The sequence below is a fragment of the Ursus arctos genome, unplaced genomic scaffold, assembly GCF_023065955.2.
Source record: "Ursus arctos isolate Adak ecotype North America unplaced genomic scaffold, UrsArc2.0 scaffold_23, whole genome shotgun sequence".
Taxonomy (NCBI): domain Eukaryota; kingdom Metazoa; phylum Chordata; class Mammalia; order Carnivora; family Ursidae; genus Ursus; species Ursus arctos.
In genome coordinates, this window is record NW_026622908.1 from 41,807,356 (window position 1) to 41,828,255 (window position 20,900).

The 20,900-nt window shown below is 62.3% G+C and overlaps 1 protein-coding gene across 2 annotated transcripts; it reads right to left on the minus strand.

Annotated features, from left to right (window-relative positions):
• Nucleotides 1-87: 87 nt before the first annotated feature.
• Nucleotides 88-17,614, minus strand: LTBP3 (latent transforming growth factor beta binding protein 3). 2 transcript variants are annotated; one of them, XM_026483231.4, is made up of 28 exons: nucleotides 16,834-17,614; nucleotides 13,485-13,814; nucleotides 13,127-13,329; nucleotides 12,847-12,952; nucleotides 12,520-12,612; nucleotides 12,216-12,338; nucleotides 11,557-11,715; nucleotides 11,285-11,470; nucleotides 10,705-10,721; nucleotides 10,560-10,632; nucleotides 10,307-10,405; nucleotides 8,365-8,490; nucleotides 8,148-8,279; nucleotides 7,884-8,012; nucleotides 7,531-7,653; nucleotides 7,160-7,282; nucleotides 4,325-4,447; nucleotides 3,981-4,100; nucleotides 2,971-3,099; nucleotides 2,497-2,664; nucleotides 2,249-2,332; nucleotides 1,828-1,956; nucleotides 1,586-1,723; nucleotides 1,349-1,489; nucleotides 1,037-1,198; nucleotides 871-951; nucleotides 633-764; nucleotides 88-485 (listed from the first exon to the last, which is right to left on the minus strand). In XM_026483231.4, the coding sequence occupies exons 1-28, from the start codon at nucleotides 17,153-17,155 to the stop codon at nucleotides 334-336; spliced, it is 3,903 nt and encodes a 1,300-aa protein (XP_026339016.1). In that variant the 5' UTR covers nucleotides 17,156-17,614; the 3' UTR covers nucleotides 88-333. The 2 variants fall into 2 exon arrangements, with proteins under 2 accessions (XP_026339016.1, XP_026339017.1); XM_026483232.4 differs by lacking the exon at nucleotides 1,349-1,489.
• Between the last annotated feature and the right edge of the window lie 3,286 nt (nucleotides 17,615-20,900).

The following is a 20,900-nucleotide window of genomic DNA, read 5'->3' on the forward strand; positions in this document are numbered from 1 at the left end:
CCTCCCAGGAGGCTTGGGTCTGGCGCTGCCCTGTGGAGTCCACGCCCACCACAGACATGAACATCAATTTGCTTCGAAAGCCAAGAGTAAAGAGGCACGATCTGATTTATCAGTTTCCAGGAAATGCCCCCTGGGAGGAAGGCCACCAGTGCCGGGGCCCCATCTCCACCTGTGAACCGGGCGGTGCGGCTACGGGCGCCCTCGAAACTCGAAGGGGTCCGTGGGCCCTGGAGAGTCCCAAGGTACGAGCCCCGAGTCAGGCAGGTGATAGAGGCTGCCCTCGCCGGAGGGTCAGGCAGAAACCCCTCGCTGACGGCCAAGGTTCGGATCACGTCAGCGGCGGCGCTGGGGCACGCAGGCCCCGTGCGGGCGGCTGCGCGCGAAACCGGCTTTGCAGACGCAGCGGAAGGAGCCGCTCGTGTTCACGCAGCGCTCGCTCTTGCACAGCAGCCCGCGCTGGTTCAGCTCTCGGCACTCATCGATGTCTGGAGGTGGGGCGACAGGTGCGGGCTTCGCCAGGGCGCCAGAGCACGCAGCCCCCTTAGCGTGTGCACCCTCTCCCCTGCTGCGCCCTCTCCCCTGCTGCAGGCTGGGGCCCTCACTGCGCAGCCCGTGCCCTCCACCCGGCTCACCCACACAGCGTGCACGAGAGGCGTCGAGCTGGAAGCCACCGGGACACTCGCACACGGCGCCGCCGGGCCGGGGCACGCAGCGGCCACTCACGCAGCGGCACTCGTCCGAGTCCTCCTCTGAGCTGTCCTCTTCTGCGCCCGCGGGGAGAATGCAGACATCAACCTCCACCTCCACCACCTGCGGCCGGCCGGCGGATGGCCAGGGACCCCCACCTCTGTGTCCTCCCGCTACACTCACCTCGAGGGGGCTTCCCCAGTAGCAGGGGGCTCGCGTCCCAGAAGGAATTGCTCTCACTCTGCGACGTCGGGCACTGAGACCCTGGGAGGGACAGGGGCGGTCGGTGACGTGGATGCACCCAGGCTCCCGCCCCAACCCCTCCTGCGCCCCGGGGGGCTTGGCTCACCCGCGCTGCGTGGCGGGCAGGGGCGGCACTGGGCTCCCCAACCACGGCCCTGGCGACAGCAGCAGTCATCGAAGGTAAGGGTTGGCCCGGTCAGGGGCCCCGCGCACATGCCATCTTCTCCACGCTGGGCCCAGCACACGTCCCGCCGCTCCGGGGCACGCTCTACGGAGGGAGACCAGGCATCAGCTGGAGGCCGGAAGGGGGGAGGCAGTCGGCCCCTGGTTCCCACCCACCGTCGCGGGGGTCGCGAGCCCGGGGCTCCACACAGCGGACCGGGCCCTGGAATTGGCCCAGGACAACTCTCGCCCTCACCGGCTGGGCTCTCCGGGAGCTGGCAATCGCGGCCGGAGGGCCCGGGCACCCAGGGCGGGCGGCACTCGCAGCGGTAGGAGCCCGGCAGGTTGACGCAGCGACCAGGGCGGCAGGCTGCCGGGTCCTGGCACTCGTCTACGTCTACGGGTAGCGAGGGCATGTGTGGGGGTGGCGGTCACAACTCAGCCCGGTCCCCGCTCCCCTCCTGTTTTCCCAGCCAGCAGGCCCGGGCCTCACCCATCTCCTCTGGGCTCAGACACTGGCGCTGCGCGGGGCTGTACTCGGCCGGGGGCGTACAGGCACAGCGGTAGCCGCCGCGCGTGTTCTCACACACTCCGTTCCGGCAGTTGGACTCGTCCAGGCACTCGTCCACGTCTGCGGGGAGGAAAAGCGCCAGTGGAGGGAACCGGCCCGAAGTCGGGTAGTTGTGCGTGTCTCCCGGTCACTGTCCCACGGCCACTGGGACCGTCTGCACTCACCCACGCACTCCAGTAGGTTCCCGTCGTAGTAGAAGCCTTGCTTGCAATAGCACTCGTAGCCCGGCTGCGTATTCACGCATTTGCCCTCCTTGCAGATCTCCGCCCCGAACAATATGCACTCGTCGATGTCTGCGGAGTGACAAGCCGTGGGCGCCCCGTGGCCTTTACCTGCCGGGTGCGTCAGACCCACAGCCAGGGACGTGTGGGCGGGGCTTACCGCGGGAGCGGAGCAAACTTAATGGGAGAGGCTTTTCCAGACGCTGACGTGAGCGTGATAGGGGCGGGGCAGACCCTGAAGGTGTGGGCGGGGCTTACCCCAGTGCTCGCTACCGACCTAGCGAGCATTGGCGGGATCGGGGCGGTCCAAACCTCGGTGGGCGGAGCGGGGCGTGCCCGCTGGGCGAGCCGTGTTGGGGCTTACCACGGTGGGCTGGGATGCCGTAGTTGACAATGTTGTTGTCTTGGGTGTAGCCCTTCCCGTCTGGGCAGAGACTGTGGAACTCAGCTGCCGGAGAGCGGCCGTGGGGAAGAAAGGAGGCAGGACTGAGCACGTGCGTGTGCACTAGCCGTTGGGCTCAGATCGGAGCTCTCGGCCTCATTTCCCACTGACCCAGGGAAGGGTCATTTCCCCCAGTACGTTTCCAAAACGAAGAAACTGAGACTCCTGACCTGAGCTGTAGACTGGGCAGGGATAGATCTCGCAGTGGTCTCCCCAACCAGCTCCCAGCGAGCAGCAGCACTCCTGCTGGGTGACGTTGGTGGCCAGCACACTGTCGCAGAACACCGTGTCATCGAAGTTAAGGTAGCACTCCTTCTTGTGGTGGGGCTGCTCCACCTCTGAGGGGAGCGGAGGGCAGCTCAGGGTCCTGCAGACAGTCTTGCCAATCCACGCTCCCCACCAACCTCATTCCTCTGCTCCCTCACATTCCCTGGCTCCCTTCAGCCGCCCTGTCGGAGCCAAGCTCCAGCCTTGCTGTGGCACTGAGGGCCCTCCTGCAAGGTCCAGCCCCGCCGGATTCTCAGGCAAAAGGGATTTCTCCCTGTTCCCCAGATTCCAGAGGGTGGGACCAGGGTCCGTCTCTGAACCCCAGCGGCAGCTCAGGGAAGTTGTGTCGTCTGAGGAGGAGCCTGGAGAGCACTCACCCTCACAGCCATGCTGGTCCTGGGTGGGCGTGAAGCCCTCATCACAGACGCAGGCGTAGGAGCCCTGCAGGTTCTCACAGGCCCCGTGGGGAAGGCACAGGCCGGGGTCCTGGCTGCATTCATCTATGTCTGTGGCCAGCGAGGGAAGCAGGAAGAGTTGCTCCAACGAAACCAGCCCCTCCTTCCCGGGGGCTGTGCCTCCAGGGACTCACACAAGTTCAGAACCCAAGCTTCCACTTTGATCTCAAAGTACACACAACAGAAAGTCCACTCGGGTCTGTCTGTGCACGTGAGTAGAGGTGTGCACACTCGCCGTCTTCTTCCTAAAACCTGCCATGGCCGTCACTGACAACAAATGGAGTCCTAACGCTCAGCTCCGCATCTGAGGACGTTCAGTTTGGCTTCCTGATATCTTTCAGTTTCATCCTTTCATCTAAGCACCGGCACCCCCGACTCTATGTTCAGGGCACTCTCCCCTAAAAACACAACTAGCTCCTCCCAGATCTCTGTGCTTTGCACAGCCTGTTTTGGGGCCTGGAATACCATTTGTGCTTCTCTCTGCACAGGGACCTTATTTATGCATTAGGGGACCATCTTTAGGCTCCAAGTTTCAATTCAGTTGTCACCTCTCCATTGCCAATGAATCACTCATCCAGACCTCTTTTGGCACCCTGACCGGGTAAGGATCAATTCACATGTCAGCCTCCTCTAGTGGCGGCCCTGGGTCATTGCTCCATACCCAGCACGTAGTACAGAAGCTCCGTAGTATAGAGGCAAACAGTAGGTTCTCAGTAAACTCCTGCTGGCTACCGCACGTAAGGGTGAGCCGGCACATAGTGAGCACCACGTAATTACTTTCATTATTACTGTTGCTATTCTAGGTGAAGGAGTGGAAGGGGGAGTGAATGTGCAGATGGACGGATGGATGCAAAGACACGGCAACAGGATGTCTAGATTACTGCCATTCCCTGCCAGCCCTCCTCAGGAGCTCTCAGCCAATCCCCCCATACCTTGGCACTTCCTGCCGCCTACCAGCCGATGCCCCTGGGGACAGAGACAGCGGTAGGAGCCATTGGTGTTGATGCAGTCACCCCCGATGCACGCTGCGGGGAAGTCACACTCATCTATGTCTGCCGGGGATCAAAGGGGGGGGGGGAGTCTCAGGCGCTGACCCCACTCAGACAGCCCGAGGCTGCCAAGGCTTCCCCCAGAGCCCTGGGCTGCGCCCACACACCAGGCCCATTGTTGGATCTGGGTGGGGGCTGGACAGGGGAGTGCCCGGCTTGGAGCCTGCGCAGTGGAAGTCCTGGGGTAGGGAGGAATGGGCTGACTGCCAGCTCTCGGGCCCGCTTACCCTCGCATCGGCTCCGGTCTCTTGACAGATGGTAGCCAGAGAGGCACTGACACTGGAAGGAGCCTGGTGTGTTGGTGCAGATGCCATTGTCACACACACCCCCAGCCTCGCACTCATCCACATCTGCGGGGCACAAGGGGCGTCAGAGGCCAGCATGGGTGGTCTCCGGCCTCTGCTACCCTTTTCCCACTCGCACCAGGGGCACGGAGCTCCAGAGCTGAGGCCAGTGGAGCTTAAGGGAAGCACAGGCCCTTCACCCCCCTCCGTGTGGCACTCCATGCCTTGGGGAGCAGGCCAGGTGCTGCCAGGGACCCCGGGCCATGTCTGATTCCAAAGAGCTCAAGCCTCCCCAACGGTCATCATCCTCACCAAACAAGAGCACCCTCCCCGTCCCCTCCTCGCATACTGTCCTATCTCCCTTGCTCCAGCTGCTCTCACCCTTCCCCACCTGCCACTGCTCCCTTTCTTCCCATGCAAATAAGCTCCTCTGTGTCTTTGTCCTTCTGGCAGAATAATGTTTTCTGCTTGTGGAGGAAAGGAACTTGGCTTTCCCCTGAGAGCATGCTTCTCTGCGGTCCTTTCTGGCAGAAGCTGGTTCTTGGCCACACGTCCGAGCCCTTCCAAGCCACGCTCTGCCCCTGAGGTGCACTGGGCCCCCATGCCAGCCCCCACCTTCTGTCCTGCTATCAGCACTCACCTCCCTAGTCTCCCTTCCTCTGTCTTGCCCCCCACCCTAGGACTTTCAGCATCCATATGGTCAGCCAAGCCCAGCCTCCAACCTTACACCTTCGGTGGCTACTCACTGTCTGGACAAGGGGCTGGGATCTGCCCCACCTTGGGCATCTCAGATGCTGCTTCCTTCCCACTGCCCCTGCTGTTCCTAAGCCTCCATCCCACCTTCTCTCCCAGGGGCCCACGAACACCTCTCCTTCCTCCGCACCGGTCTGCGGGCCATGCCTGCCTCTGGGCCACCAGATCCTGGGTGCTGAGTGGGGTGCAGGCAGCTGCCAGGCTGAGCACCCTGGGCTACGGCCACTCCCTCTGGCCTCGGGCCTGCCAGAACCTCAGCGTGGCTGGCGCCACCCTGCCCCTCCTCCCCAGCCCGCACTTCTGGAAAGTCCCTAGGCAGCTCCCATGCCCTTGGGCTGTCCCAACTCTCTTACTGGTCATTGCAAGTCCCCTACTGGACTCAGGCCCTTTACTGTTCATTGAGAAAATTAAGGGTATCTTCAACCTCCTGAAAATCATTACATCCATTAGGGTCAGAGATGTCCCTTCTGTCCGTGGCTCCTCCCCCAGGGGCCTTGTCATCCCCTTGCCCACTTTCCTGGCGGCATCTCAGCCTACAACCCTAAACCCCATTCTAGTAGCCCCGTGTCTCACTCTTCCTCACTTGCTGCCTGCATCTCCTGGCCCCCTCATGCCACAGCCAACCTATCAAGGTCACCGGAGACTTTCTCATCTCACCACTCAGTTCTTACTTTACAAGAACCTCTCGGTTGCGTTTGGCTCATCCTCTTCTGCCCTAGAAGCCTCTCCCCGGCTTCTCAGCTGGGACTCCCTGGGCCTCCTTCCATCCCTCCTCCCCTACTCCCACTCCCACTCCTATGCCCCTACCTTCTGCTGACGTGGCAGTGCCCACAAGGCTCTGCTGGGCTCCCCTCACCGCACCCACCCTCCCTGGCTGAGTAGGCGCACCCCAAGGCTCCACGGCCCCATGGCAGGCCACGGTTCCAGGGGGGTGTGTCTGGCCCAAGGCTCCCAATCTGTACGGCCCACCCTCTGCTGGCATCTCCAGCCCAGAGGCCCACAGGGACACCCGCTCAACTTGTCCAGCATGAAACTTAGTGTCTTCCTTCCCTAGTCTGCACCACCCCTGGAAACCCTACCCCGGTGAACAGCACCACCCACGGAGTCACCCAAGCCAGAAACCGGGAGGGTCCCTCGCTCTCCCCTCTCTCGCCTCTCTCATCCAGTTAACAAGCCCAGGTAATGTGCTTTAACATTTCTCTAATATCACATCATCCCGTGACCACCCTGAGGCCACTGCTCCCATCGTGGCCACCACCGTCTGTGTCCTGAGTCTCCAGCAGACCTCCAGCTACTCTCCGCACTCAGCAGCGGGAAACTTTCTAAAGCAAATGGTGAATCTTGTCACCCGTCCCCTTAAAATGCTTCAGGTGCCTCATAACACCATCGCGAGGACGACGACAAAGCTCGACCTCCTGGGCAGGGCTCAGGGGGGCCTCTCAGGGGGTGGGGCCCTGCCCCTCACCAGCCAGCCTCAGCTCCCACCCTCTGCTTACACCTTACAGTTGTCAGCACATTCTGAGCTGTTTTTCACCTCTGAGTCTGCTGATGCTGACTTTCTTTGCTTGGCTAATTCCTAGTGGTCCTTTAAGACAATTCAGGCCTCCCCTCCTCCCAGCCCTGCACCCACATTCCAGCCAGGCCCACAGCCCTGCGCTCTCCAGGGTGTTTGTAATGTTCCTCAGTTTCTCTGAATCCCCGCCCCAGCCCCATGCATAAGAAACAGTACAGCGGGGCTACGAGCCCTGCTCCCCGTTCTTTTATGTCTTTTTTCCCCTTTAAATTTAAGTAACGTGCTTTGCAAAGGCAGCTTCAAGCCTTGCCTCCCTAAGACCCTTCCCACATAGAAGTTTTGGTGGCCCTTTGATGGGCCAGGTTCGCTGAGAAAATGAGTGAATGGGTCAGTGACCTGAGGGTGAATTAGCTATCTCCTGCCCACCGTGGGACAGACAGGGTGACTTGGTCCCCAGCTTCCACGCGTGAGTGGGTGCGGGACCATTGGGGCGCGGGGGCGCTGGGGCTCACCCTGGCAGCTGCGGCCATCCGGCGCAGGCGCGTAGCCCTGGGCGCACGTGCAGCGGAAGGAGCCTGGGAGGTTCTCGCACCAGCCAGGCGAGCAGGGGCTGCCCTCGGCACACTCGTTCACGTCTGCGGCGGCAAAGACTCGCCTCGGTAGCCGCCCCACTGGACCCGGCACTGTACCGGGGTGGGGGTCTCCTCCGCCCAGGATGGGGGAGGCCCCACCTGCCAGGCGCCTCTCACCGCCATTAGCCCCGCCCCTGCCCTAACCGGACCCCGAAACTGCCAGGATGCTGGGACGACTCCCACACCGGCCCCGCCCACTTGCCCTCGGAAGCCCCCCCCCCCCCCATCCGGGACTCAGGCCCCTCTCTCACCGCGGCAGGCCCCGCCCCCCTGGCTGCGGTAGCCGGGCTGACAGGCAATGCACTTGAAGCTCCCCGGTTTGTTCTCGCATTTGCCATCCGGACAGGAGCTAGGGTCTCGGCACTCGTCGATGTCTGTGCGGGGTGGGGGGGGGGGGAGGGACACCCATTTGGGGACAACGTGGCGGGCCAGGCGCTCAGTGTCCTCGGCAGGGCCTCCCTCCGTTACAGATCAACAAGGCGAACCCGGCCCTCTGGGCTCCCGCAGCCCAACCTCTGAGAGGCCCAGAGTCGGGGGCCCCTACCCCCGGCCCAGGTCGAGAACAGCGGAGGACCCCTGTCGGCCCCGATGGGGTCTCCCCCACCTTCGCACACGGGCGGTCGTGAGGCTTTGAGCCGGTAGCCGGGGTAGCAGTTGCACTTGTAGTGGCCGGGGAAGTTGAGGCAGAAGCCGCCGTCGCCGCACAGGTGGGGCTTGGCACACTCGTTCAGGTCTGAGCGTGAGGAAGGGGGCGCGAGGCGGCCGCCGGGGGCGGCGGAGGCGGTTATGCTGCGATCCGGAGGGGAGACCCCCATCCGCCCAGCGCCCCCCCCCCCCCCCCCGCCGGCGCCGCCCGGGCCGCGCTCACCTACGCACGAGCGCCCCCCGGCGCCGACGTGCAGGCGGTAGCCGCGATTGCAGTGGCAGTTGTACGAGCCGCCCGTGTTCATGCAGACGCCCCTCCCGGCGCCGCATGGCTCCGCCTCGCACTCGTTCACGTCTGAGAAGGGCGCGGGAGTGGAGAGACGTCAAAGGGGCGTTGGGACCCAAGGCCGCCCCAGGGCCACCCACCCGCCTGTGCTCACCCACGCAGTAGCGGTGCTGAGGGTGCGACCGGTAGCCCGGATTGCAATGGCAGGAGTAGTCCGAGGGGCCCGGGACGCACTCTCCGTGGCCACAGATGTTCTGGTTCAGGCGGCACTCGTCTGTCTCTGGGGGTGTGGGAGGGTGGTCGAGCAGGGGGCTGAGCAGGGAACACACTTTCTGCCACATTCCCCAGGAGGACCTCGATACCCCATCCTAATGACCCAGATACCCGAGCCTGGTCACACCATGACCTCGGGTCCCTGTACACTCATACTTCAATCCTAGAATTTCCTACACCTCCATCCCAGATAACCCCAACATTAGGACGCCAGGTCCCATCCCTATCCTCAACTCCAGGATCCCTGATAATTCTATTTCTACTCACTGTGCTCTGTCTCCAGTCACCCCAAACTTCTTCACCTCCCCTCAGGGCTCCTTAGTTATCCCAATACCCTGAGACACCCCCCTCCAGTCACCTCAATATTTAAAACCCTGCAGCCTTAGTCATTCCCCTATCCTCTAGCTTAGTGACCCCAACACCCTCCGCTCAGGGACCCGGGTCCCCCATTCCAGAATGGTTGATTTCCTCCCCCTCCCAAGGCAGGCAGGAGCTCATTTCCTGGGAATCTGTTTGCCCCCTGGTTGTGCATAAGTGGTCAGATCCAGAACCCCCTGCACTCTCTTTGTCACCAGTCCTGAACTCCCTCCTCCTACCTCTCCTTTAGGTCCCTCCTCCTCCCCTTCCCCTTCCCGTGCAGCCCAGGACTTGATGCTGAGCTCTGCCCCACCCCAAACACACCTGGCAGGCTGCTCTTGTGGCCTGGAGTATCTCCCTAGACCATCCTAACACCCCCTCCTCTGAGAAGCCTCCCCAGGTGCCTCTTTCCCCACATTCCCACAGCCCCCAGGGCTGTCACTGCGTTGTCCTAGCCTGTACAGGCTTCCAGGACAGCCACCTCCCCTGCCCCCAGGGCCCTCACCCCCAGAGCTCACATGGCCTCCTAGATTTCAATCAGCCTGGGGGCTCCCTTGTAGCTTTGGAGACCACACAGACACCGACTAGAACCTGGCTCAGATGTGTGACAGCAGTGGGGGGGACAGCTGTTGAACCTGAGCCTCTGTGTCCTCATCCGGACGATGAAGCTAACTGTACCCACTTTCACAGGATGAGAAGGTTAAATGATATTTAGTATGTAAAACCCTTCAGTCAGTGCCTGGCACAAGGCAATTGCTCAGCCACAGCTAGCAATTATCATGATGCCCCAAACGCTACCACAGCCTTTGGGATCAAACCCAAGCCTCTTAACAAGGCTCTGTGCGTCGGCCCTCCCTGGGTTCAAAAACACTGGTCTGACTGTGGTTTTCCCTCCTCCACCGGAGTTTCGTGTGCCCTTTGCCCGAGCTTCACTTGGACCGTCCCTTTCCCCAGACTGCACACTCCTTGCTTCCCCACTTCTTGTTCATTTCTAAACTCTCTAAAGCCCGGCCCAGAAAGCCTTCTCTCATTGCCACCCTACGTGTTGACTTCTTTCCTTCTCTGATTTTTTTTGCATGGCATTTATGAGACAAACGAGATTTTTAGTCACTGATCTGTCTGTAGTCCGCTTACTCTGCAAGAACAGAGAAGTTCTGGCTTTTGCTTACTCCTGTATCCCCAGCACCTGAACAGTGCCCGGCACATAGGAGGTGCTCAGTAAATATGAATGAATAAGTGCCTTCAGAATGGGCGGAACACCACAACACCCGGATCACTCGAGGGCAGAATGGGGTCTCTGCTGCACAGGATGGCTTCCCCAGAGCCCAGCCCAGAGCCCGGCTCACAGTAAGCCTGGGATAAGTGTTAGTGCGCAGGAATGATGGGGGGGGGGGGGGGTAAGGGAGGAGTAAAATTAAGCCAGGACATGGCTTCTCTGGGTCACGGCCTAGGTGGGCACATCTTACCTGTGACCTGAGTAGGAGCGATCTCTACTGCACTGCGGGATGGGGGCAGGTCTGGCAGGAACCAGCGCACCGTGGGTGGCGAGGGCCGGGAAATCAACTCTGTAGGCAGCCGTGTACCCCGTCAGGGGCTGGGGGGTATGGGAGAGCCGCCCCTCTCCAGGCAGGCCTTCGGCTGGGATTTCACACCCAGCTTCACTGTCCGCCACCCCCAATGACAGCCCTTGAGGACGGGTTCCTGCAGTGCCCAGCTCACCCGGGTAGGGCCTGGCGGGAGATGTGGTGGCGGTCGGGTGGCTCTGTGGTGCTGACTGCTCCTCGATCACTGGCTGTGAGTGACAGCAGCGTGAGCCCACTGTCGCCTTTACGTCCCTGCTCCTCCCACCTGGGCTCATACTCACCGAGTCCGTGCTCACCCCTAAAGGGAAGAAGATGGGTCATTAGTGCAGGGGTTGGGAGAAGGGACTTAAGACTGGGAGGGGCAGTTGGTATTTGTGGTCAGGGTCCCTGAGAATTCGACAATCACGTCTCTGGGTCAAGCGTCAAGAGTTAGATCCTGGGAACCAGGGAGCGTTTGCGTCATGGGCCAGGGGAACAGGTATAGGGAGCAACGATTGGTCAAGGTCCTTGGGTTATAGAGCAAGGCTTAGGCGGTTATAGCTAGGGTCAAAATCCTTGGGTCAGGAGTCAGAAGGTCAGATCTAAGGGCAGCACTGGGGCTGGATCAATGCCCTGGTCTGGAAATCAAAGGGGTTCCAGGGTCAGAGGGAAAGACCTGGAGGGCAATGGATGGTCAGATCCTGCTCATCAGGGAATAAATCCTGGGGTTACCACCTTGGTTAGGGATGAGGGGGCCAGCTCGGGGGGTCCGTGGTTAGCTCAAGGATTAGGAGTTAGGGGTTAGACTCTGTGGATCAGGAGTCAACAGGTCAGGTGTAGGCGTTCCGCATCTGTCAGGGAACGGAAAGGGTCAGGCCAGACCTCGCTCTTCCTCTGTGTCCTCAGGTGGCGGCGCCCGGCTGGGGCTCTCCGGGAGCTGTTGGGGCTTGGGTGGCCCATCGGGGTGCAGGAAAAGGGAAAAGTCACTTTCGCCCTGAATGGTGAGTGTCTGGTGGGAAGTGAGGATGTGGTACCCCTTCCCAGCTGGACAGATCTCCTTGAAGGCAGCTGCGGCCAGAGCAAGGGGCAGAGAAGTGAGTGTTTCCCGGACAGGCACACAGATGGCCCCTTAGCCCCACACGCCCCAGGCTCACCGGTGCCATCGGCGGGGCAGCGCTGGCACCTCGCGCCCCAGGCCTTGCCCACACTGCAGCAGCACAGCTGGCGGGTGAGGCGCGTGGTCAGTGGGTGCTGGCACTGGTGCTCCGGGCTCACCAGGCGGAAACACAGGCTCTTCTCCTCCGGCTTGTCCGCTGCAGGGGGCCAGGGGTGGGCATGGACATCTGGGCTTGAACACTGCCCATGTCCCTCTTCCCAGCTGCTCCAGACCTTGCCTCTCTGGCTCAGACAATCCTTGACCCTCATGTGGCCTCTGACCTCATGTGACCCTGAACTCATGTGATCCCCGAACCTGTGTTTCTCTGGCCTCACGTGACCCCTGAAATCTCTGTGACCACTGGCACCAGTGACCCCTGATTCTGGAGGCTCTCGACTTCATTCCTCCTATCCATCAGGCCCATGATCTCATACGACCCTCATTCTATATAGTCCCTGACCTCGCGTGACCTCCGACCAGATCTCATGTGACTCCTGACCCCACTGATCTCTGATCCTATCAGCTCTGGGCCTTACTCCTCCTGCAATCCACCCTTGACCCCACTCTGACTTCTGTGACCTCTGATCCTTGCTGCTAACCCTAAGTCTCCTGTCTGTGACTTGTGACCTCCCAGGGACCTGAGCCCCCCATTCTCACCAATGCACTGCGTTCGGGAGGGGCCCAAGCTATGGCCAGGTGGGCAGACACAGCGATAGGAGCCAGGGTTGTTGAGGCAGTCACCATGGCGACACATGCCCGGCATCGCGCACTCGTTGATGTCTGTGGTAAGCGGGAGTGTCATCCCTCTAGTGTGCCGCCACAGGGTGACAGCCAGCCGCTCCAAGAACCTCAGGGTCCTGCCCCAGCCCCAGCCCCTCCTCCTCCCTCACCCACCTTGCGGCCTCCCCCAGGGACAACCGGCGTGTCCCTCCAGCCCCCAGAATCTCCTGGCTGGCCATACCCTGGCAGTGGGTGCTGTTGAGTCTCTTGTAGCCCTGGGGGCAGTCAGCGCCCACCTCCCCACGTACAGGTCCTGGTTTCTGCACCCCTGTGTCTGCAGAGAGAGGAGAGCGTGGCAGGGGGGCACACTGGGGCGTCCTGCGGGGAGGGAAAGGAGGGCGCTGCGGAGGAGCAGAGCGGGAGGCTGAGGGGAATGTGGTGGGCTGGGAGAGGCTGGGGCTGCGCCTGCCAGGGAGGAAGCGGTGGGCGTGGGTCCACCGTGCTCCTCCCCGTGCCAGGTCCTCCCCCTGCTGTGCGGTGGCGGGCACCCCTGCGCCCAGGCACTCACACTGCAGCTGCGGACACTTATGGCACTTGCTCTGGCCCCAGGCGGTGCCGATGCTCCCGCAGCAGTCTTCCTGCTTGGTGAGGCCCGGGAGGGGATTGCTGCCGCACTAGGGGAAGTAGGGACAGAGGTCACAGGGCGCCCAGCCCCACCCGGCCTCCCTCCTCGGGGCCTTTTCCTCCCGTCAGCCCGCGGACCCCCGTTTTGCGCAAGCCCCATTGAGTGGGGACAGGGCAACCCTGAGACCCAAGGGCCAGTCCCCCTGGACTGTGGAGTCACTCACGGGCTGCTTGGGCAGTGTGTCCTGGAAGCAGCGGCCCAGGGGCTTCTGGGTGGGTGGCCGGGGGTGCTGGGGCTTGGGGTGCGGCAGCAGGTGCTGCGAGGGGGCGGGGCCCTCGGCATTCGGCCCCTCGATGCGGTGCACTTGGACCGAGGCCTCGGGCGGATGGTGGACGCGCACGTTCACCACGGGGGGCGGGGCCTGCACTGGGGGGCGGGGCACGGTGGCTTCAGGGCAGTCCCGCACCGCAGGTTCTCATGGGGGGGGGGGTGTGGAATGGGGGAGGGGTTGCTCCTCGAGGTCCCGCCACCCTAGTGTTCGCCCACTTCAGCCTCCCCGGGTCCGCCCAGTGGTCCGGTACCTTCCGCTGAGATCTGTCCCGGCCCGAGGGGCACCAGGAAGGCTGCGTGCTGGGCAGGGGGCCCCTCCCCAGGCCCAGGCGGATCAGCGATCACCTGGACCGCGTAGATGGCGTGCTTGCTGGCCACAGAGTCGCTCTCTGGAGCCAGGGGCGGCAGCGCGCCTGTGGACAGGGCCCCGGCCCTGCCCAGCCCAGGGCCTGAGCCGCCGGTGCCCCCGCCAGCTCCTCCAGCAGGCACCTGGCAGAAGCGACCGGTGAAGTCCGGGGGACACAGGCACTGGTTTCGGGAGGAGCACTGGCCACCGTTCATGCAGGGCAGAGGGCACACCACTGAGGAGGGGAGGTGAATCAGGGACCAGGCCCAGTCCCTCACCCACATCCTGTCTCTTTCCCCTCCTTCTTACTTCCTTGCCACCCACTGGCTCTGTCCTCCTTGGGAAGCTGGGTTTTGGAACCCTTAGAAACTGCTTTCTAGGTCCTCCAACATCCTTCTACCCATGTTGGCTTCTGGAGTCTCAAGTCCTGGACTTAAATCCCAGCTAGGAGGCCATGTGCCAGCTGTGGGGCCCAGAGCACCTTGCTCCCCCTCCCCGTGCCTCAGTGTGCTCATCTGTAGGGATGTTTATTGTGTCTATTAAATGAGGTAATGCCTGTACAGATACTCAGCAGGGTGCCTGGCCCACGGAGGGTGTTTAATAAGTAGTATCAGATGATGATGATGATGGTGGTGGTGGTGGTGACAGAATAGCCGTTTTCTTCTCTGGCTTTCTCCTCCAGACTTTCCTGGGAATGTGATCCCTATCTGGCACTTCCTCCTCTTCTAAATTCTCCCACATTCAGACCTCAGCCCTCTCCGAGCTCTCCCCCCTTCTCCCTCCTTTTGTCTTGCCATCCCAGGGCCCACACCTCACCACTATCAGCGATGCCCACATCTCGAGCCGCTACCTCTCTGAGACCTCTCTTGGGCACCTTGACCCCGGGGAAATCCGCATCCTGCTTCCCCCACTCCCTCTCCCACCTTGGACCACCACTGGGGAAGCCCTGCTTGCTTCGGTCACTCTCCCGAACCTCAGAGGCTCCATCTCTCCTGCTTCCACTCTACCCAGTTCCGGCCTCTGTACTGTCTCATGAATCCACCTCCCCTCCTCCCCATCCCTCTGCCCCTCCTGTGCCTTGAGCCTTGCCACCCAGGCTCCTTGCGGGCTTCCTGCCTCTCTCCTGCCTGTTCACAGCCCAGTACCCCCAGAGAAACCCGCCTCAGGCAGAGCCCTGGCATGTCACACCCCTGCTCACTGCTTGCTTCCTTGCCCAAACATTTAAGGCTCTCCATGGCCCAGAATGAACCTTCTATAAGCCGATCCCCCTCTGCCCTTTCCACATGCACGCCACACCCTAGGACTCCTCTCCCTCCTCCTAGAAATGTATCACATCTCCTGCCTCCACGGTTTTATTCGTGCCATTCCCTCCCCTTCAGGTCCCTCTTCCCCAGCCTCTACATATTCAAATATTCTCCTTCTCGCCTCAGCTTCTCCTCCAGGAAGGGAGACTTTCTTCATACCCCCCCCTTCCCTCTCCTGAGTTATCACCCTCTGCCCAGCTCCACCTGGCACTTGGTTATATTTATGTCTGTCTCCCACACTGTAAAGGGTGTTTTGGAGGGGCTGGGTCTGCCTCAGCTCTGGGTCCCAGAGGAGGTTCAGGGGGGATAAATGAAGGAGTGACTGAGTGAGAGGCTGGGACCTCTGGCTTTCCGTGAGACACGTACCCACATCCCACATCCAGCCTTGGGGCCCTGAGCTCACGCACCAGCCCCAGCCCCTCTCCTGCCTGCCCCATGGCTGTCCTCACTTTCCAGAATGGAAAGGTGGGGGTAATGCTCTTCGGGACACCTGCAGGGCCTCAGAGGGACAACACACAGCCATGGCCTTCAGGGCCTGGCTAAGAGCATCCCAGCCCAGCTCATCCTGCCAGGACTCTCAGGGCAGGAGGGGTGTGTCCTGGGCTGGGGGAGGCAGGATCCTCTCCTTCCTGCCTCCCAGTGAGTCACCCATAGCGGTGAGGGTGACCTCTCAATGACACCCGCCCACTGTGGCCTGGGCACGGAGCCTGGGGGATGTTGGCAGCTCGAATGGAGACAGCAGCCTGGGCAGGATGGCCAGGGGGTCTGGGAGGCTGGGCCCATATGCACTCACACGCATGGTCATCTTGTCTTTCTCTCTCTTTCTCTCTTTCACACACACACACAAACACACATTCATTCTGGCACCAACACAAGCTCACAGAAACACTCCCATAGTGACTGGAGACATGCACCCAAGACAACACAAAGAAACATGTAATTAATCAAAGAGTGTCACTCCAAAGCCTATGCATGCACACACGCGCGCGCACACACACACACACACACACACACATCTCACGAAAACTATGAACCACATCAGGGGGGTTCCTTGGGTCTGTGAGTCGGTATGTGAGTATGGGAATGTGTAAAAGGGGCCGTTTTGCTGGTGCCATCCTGGGCCCAGCCTAATTACCCTGTCCGGGAGGGTAATTACTGCTGGGACACCTCCCCCAGCCTGGCCCACAGGGCCCTGCCGGGAGGCAGGCCGAGACCCAGGCCTGGCCCTTTGAAGAGAAATGCTGGGGAAGGGATAGGCTCCAAGGGGAACTGGGGAGTCATGAGGGCTTGTTGGGGAGGGGAGGCTCTGAGGCAGAGCTCTTGAGAGGTTATGGGAAAGGCATAGATGGGACACCAGGAAAAAGAGGGACTGAGGACCCAAAGCAGCCCCCACCTCCAGGCCTGCACTCCACTCTTCAGGCCTCAGCACCTCTTCCCTCTGAGACCTTGCCAATATATAACCTCTTCACCCCCAGCCCTGGCCTTGGCTCCTCCCAGAGCATGCAGGTGTCTACTCCTGGCGGGCCCTGCTTTAGACATTTTGAAAGGACTTTTCCTGTTTCTTCCAGCAAATCTGTTTCTTAGGGGAGTATTTACCCCACCTCTGTGACCTCCTGGCCCCAGCTCACATCCCTCAAAAGCCCCTGTGTGCTGACCCTGACTCCCTCTCAGAAGTCTTCCCAGAGGCCTGTGTCATCCAGGACCCCAGCCTGACCCCACACCTCAGGCCTCAACCGTAACCCAAAGCAATGAAGTCCTGGTCCATGCAGCCCCTCCGACTCTGGCCCCAGGACTCCAGCCTTCCAAGCCCCTCATGTCCCTGGGCAGACAGAGCTCCGCTTTCAACACCCCCGGCCCCCAGCGTCATATACCCTCCTCCGCCCTGTCTCCCGCATTTGGCCGGGGCCTGCCTTCCCGCTCCCCGGCCCGTGCGTGCCACCTGGCCCTCACCCACGCGGAAGCCGGAGCCCGTGAGCGTGTCGGTGCTGTGGCCGTTCTCCCCGATGAGCGTCATGTTGGAGCCCTGCTGACAGCTGTCCCGACACTGGCCCTTGAGACAGGTCCGCTTGCAGATCACCGGCGCAAAGACCACCTTGAAGCGCTCGCGGGCCAGCGCCCCGCCCCCGCCGGCGCCCCGCTCGCCCGCCGGCCCCCCCTCGGCCCCGCCGCCCGGGCCCAGCAGCAGCAGCAGCAGCAACGCCAGCAGCCCCGCCGCCCCCGCCCCGCGCATCTCAGGGGCCAGGCCGCCAGCAGCCCCGCGGGGCCCGGGCATCCGGGGCCGCAGGACCCGGGGGGCGCGCCCGGGCCGGGGCTATGGTCGCGGCGCCCGGGGGGGTGGGGTAGCAAGCCGGGAGCCCCGGGAGAGGGGAGAGAGGGCAGCGAGGGAGAGGAACAGAGGAAGCGCGCAGGGAGGGGACGGCAGGCGCGGGCGGGGGACCCGGTGCAAGGCAAAGAGATGGAGCCCGGACTGCGGGGAGCCCAGAAACTTCCAGAGCCCCGGGAAGGAGCCCCGCCACGAGCCGGGGCCGGGGAAGGGGGGGGCCTGCGAAGGCCCCAAACTGAGGCGGCCGCGCGGAGGCCGAGCGAGTTGAGGCGGAGAGGAGGAGCGAGGGGAGAGGAAGGCCGGGCGGCCGGCCCGCTCCGCGCCTCCCCCGGCCGGGCTGGGCTCCCGCGGCCGCCGGGAAGCAGGGAGCGCGCGGGGCGGACGCAGGGAGAAGTGAGCAGTTGTTTTCCCTGGCTGCGGCGCGGCGGCGGCGGCGAGGGGGGCTGGGACGCTGGCCCCGGGCCAGGGAGACAGTTTTTTTCTGTTCAAGCGTCGCCGCGGCCGCCCGGAGGAGCGAGGGCGTGCGGGCGGGCGGAGGCCGGGGGGCGGTCCCCGCCCCAGATGCCCGCCCCGCCGGAACCCGCCGCCGCCGCCGCGCTGGGCGCTTTCCAGAGGGCCCTCACCTGGGACGCCGGCCGGCCCGCCGGATTCCTCCGGGCGGGGCGGCGAGGCCGCGTCGGAGCGGGCCACCGAGGCTGGGGGAGGACCCCGGGCCCTGGCCGGGTCACGCGGCCGCCGGGCGGCCAGGTGGGGCTGGAACCCCGGCCTCTCAGCCCTTTCCCAGCCTCCCTTGCGCAGGCGGGGGGCTCACCACCCCAGAGTCGCTTCTCATTAGTGCCGGTCCATTCCCCTCTGAGGAGAGGCTCAAAGAGAGGGCACCCTTTGGCCAGGGGCTCCGTGAGGGGTCCAGAAGAGGACAGAAAGAACAAAGCTGGAGACCCAGCTTCCCTGCCAACCCCCTCCCCCCAAATGGCTTCCTGGTGCCCACCCTGCCCCCACCCCCTTCGCCTTGTCTGGCCGGGCTGGCGGGGCTGGTGGGGCTGGCTCGGGCCTCAGACACTCTGGAATCGCCAAGGTCTGAGCTCAGGGCCTGGCCCCCTTCCCAGGCTAACAGCCGGGAGGAGGGGGGTGCTGCTTGAGGGCCCAGGGGGCTAGGGAGGGGCACAGCAGGGCCCCAGGGCAGGGGTTGGCAGGGGCTGGGGAGGGGCCTTGAGTTTGGTAAGGCTGGAGAGGAGCCAGGCCTGTCCACGGGTCTGGAAGGGAGGCCCTGGAGGGCTGCAGTGTCCTGGGGCCCCAGTCATAGCGACAGGGCCTGGCCAAGAGACCCCAGGATTCAGTGTCTGACTCAGAGAACTCGGCAGGGGGTGGGTGTGACCAGGGTATCCAGAGCAGGACACTGCCAAGTCAGAGTAGCACCAAACCCTCACCTGCTGGGCGCTAGGGGTGGCAGTCTGCCGGGGGGGGGGGGGGGGGGTCGGGGACTTGCCTTTAGGAGCACCTGTCCAAGGAACTCAAGGTTTGCACTTCGAGGATGGGTATATTCGGGTAGCTTTGGAAGCACTGAGGGAGACCCTTAAGGGGGCCCCTGCCTGAATTGCTCAGTGGGCTCTGACCTGTTCATACAGCCTGGTGTTGCAGGGATGGGGTGAGGCCACGTCCTCGGGGGATCCCTACTGCTGGAATCCCAAAGTGGGTGTGAGGGGCAGCCTCGCCCTCCCTCAGGGTGCAGGTCCCACTGAGGCAGGGAATAATACTGAATGCTTACCACCCGCCAGGTGCAGGGCTGAGCGTTTTATAGTCATTTTTTCCTCACACTCATTTGAACCTGACCCTCCTCTGACCCCAGAGCAGGCTGTGGCTCCCCTGGGAACACAGCACACACAGACCAGGGATAGAGTCTTAATCTCTCCAAGCCTCACTTTTCTTACCTGTGAAATGGGGATCTAGTCATTCAACAGACTGAGAACTACCACGTACCAAGCTCTTGCTAAGAGATAGAGCCAGTCCCTGCCTTCCCGGAGCTTCTGCACAGGAGAAGCCCGACATGTGCCACAAATCACTTCACACACGACGGTGGCTGCAGTAGAGGCCGGTGCCGTGACAGAGAGGAGCAAGAACTGGGAACGAGAGCGTGCTGGGACCCGGAGGTCCAGGAAGCCCCTCCGACAAAGGGACTGGTAAGCCGGAGGCTGGGAGAGGAACAGGAGTTCACAGGGCACGTGTGAAGCCAGCCAAGCCGAGGGAAGCCTGCAGGGGGCCTGAGGGATGGGGGCCCAGGGGTCAAGAGACAGTTTACAGAGGGCATGCAGGGCTGGGGCGGGGCGGGGGCAGAGATTCCATTCCTCTAGGAACTAAAAGAAGGCAAGTGAAGCAACAGGGTGTGAAGGGGGAGAAAGAATATGGAGGTGGGAGGCCACGGTGAGGAATCTGGGTTTTCTTTTCATTGCAATGGGACTGTGTCAGGGCGGGAGGAGGTGCTGTTGCCAGCATCCCCTGAGAGATGATGTATTCGGGAGGTGGAATCTAGACACAGGGTGAGTGGCGGGTACCAGAGAGGCAGGTGGCACGCATGGCTCCAGGTTTCTGGCTCAAGCCTGTGGGTGGGTGAGGAAGGTGGCAGAGGAGAGGGAGACACGGGGAAGAGGCTGGAGTTCTGTTTGCGGCTCGCTGAGTTTGAGATGCTTGTATCCTCCAAATAGAGACATCTCAGCCCAGAGGTCTAGAGCCCAGACAGAATGTCCGGCCTGCAGACATAGACTTGGGGTCCCCAGCATACAGGGGCATCGATGGCCATGGGAAAGGCTGGGCTTAGCCTGGGAGAGAAGAGGGCCCTGGGTGGACCGGGGAGGTCCCCACTCCCAGGTCGGGGAGAGCAGGCAGAGTCAGAAGGGACTGAGAAGGAGCAGCTGGAGAGCACAGAGGAAAACCAAGGACGTGATGGGGAAGAGTGAGAGGAGTGTTTTGGGAGGAGCGCGAGGCCAACAGTGTCTCCTGCTGCTGAAAGCCAGATGGGGTGGGGACTTGGGGCAGTGCAAGCAAGCACCGAGCCTGGTGCCTGGCACAGACTGAGGGCTCAGTAAATGTTACCTAGTGTCATTACCAAACTCCTTAAGCCCAGCGGGGAGGCAGCAGGGAACAGAGGGTACCCTCACGTGGGTGATTGAGGCGGCTTGATGGGAGGGTCTCTTGACAGAGGGCTAGGGGACCACCGGGGGCAACAGAGGGAAGCCCTGGCTGCCGAAGGGACTGGTAGGGGGAATCCATTGCCCACTAACCTCAGCCGGGAGCCCCAGAAGCTGGAGCCATGGCCTGCAGCAGAGACCTGCTGCCTGCAGGGAAGGGGCTGGGGAAATAAATATTACCCTAGTCTCCTCTTGTCCAGTTGGGCCTCCCAGGGGCTGAACCCCAAAGGAAGCCTGCAGGCAGGGGCCCCTGGGGGGCCTTAGCACAAGAGGTTAGGCATGGAGCAGGGAGGACAAGGAGGCAGAGTGGACCAGCAGGGCAGACTGTGACAGTTCAACTCATGGGGTGTCCCTGGCCTGCCCACTGTCTATCCTCATCTCCTGTGTCACCACAGCCAGCTGTCCCACCCCCGTAGAATCTACCGGCATGCTTCCATGCCTCCTAGATGGAGTTCTCCTGCAAGTCCAAGGAGACCAGGCCCTTTCCCGTCATTCTAGATCATTTCCACTGC

Coding starts and splice junctions, on each gene's coding strand:
- LTBP3 (XM_026483231.4), bottom strand. CDS start 17,155: ATGCCCGGGCCCCGCGGGGCTGCTGGCGGCCTGGCCCCTGAGATGCGC. Junction 8,280..8,364: donor TCAGCACCGCTACTGCGTGG/GTGAGCACAGGC, acceptor CGCCCTTCTCAG/ACGTGAACGAGTGCGAGGCG. Junction 2,665..2,970: donor GGACCAGCATGGCTGTGAGG/GTGAGTGCTCTC, acceptor CGCTCCCCTCAG/AGGTGGAGCAGCCCCACCAC.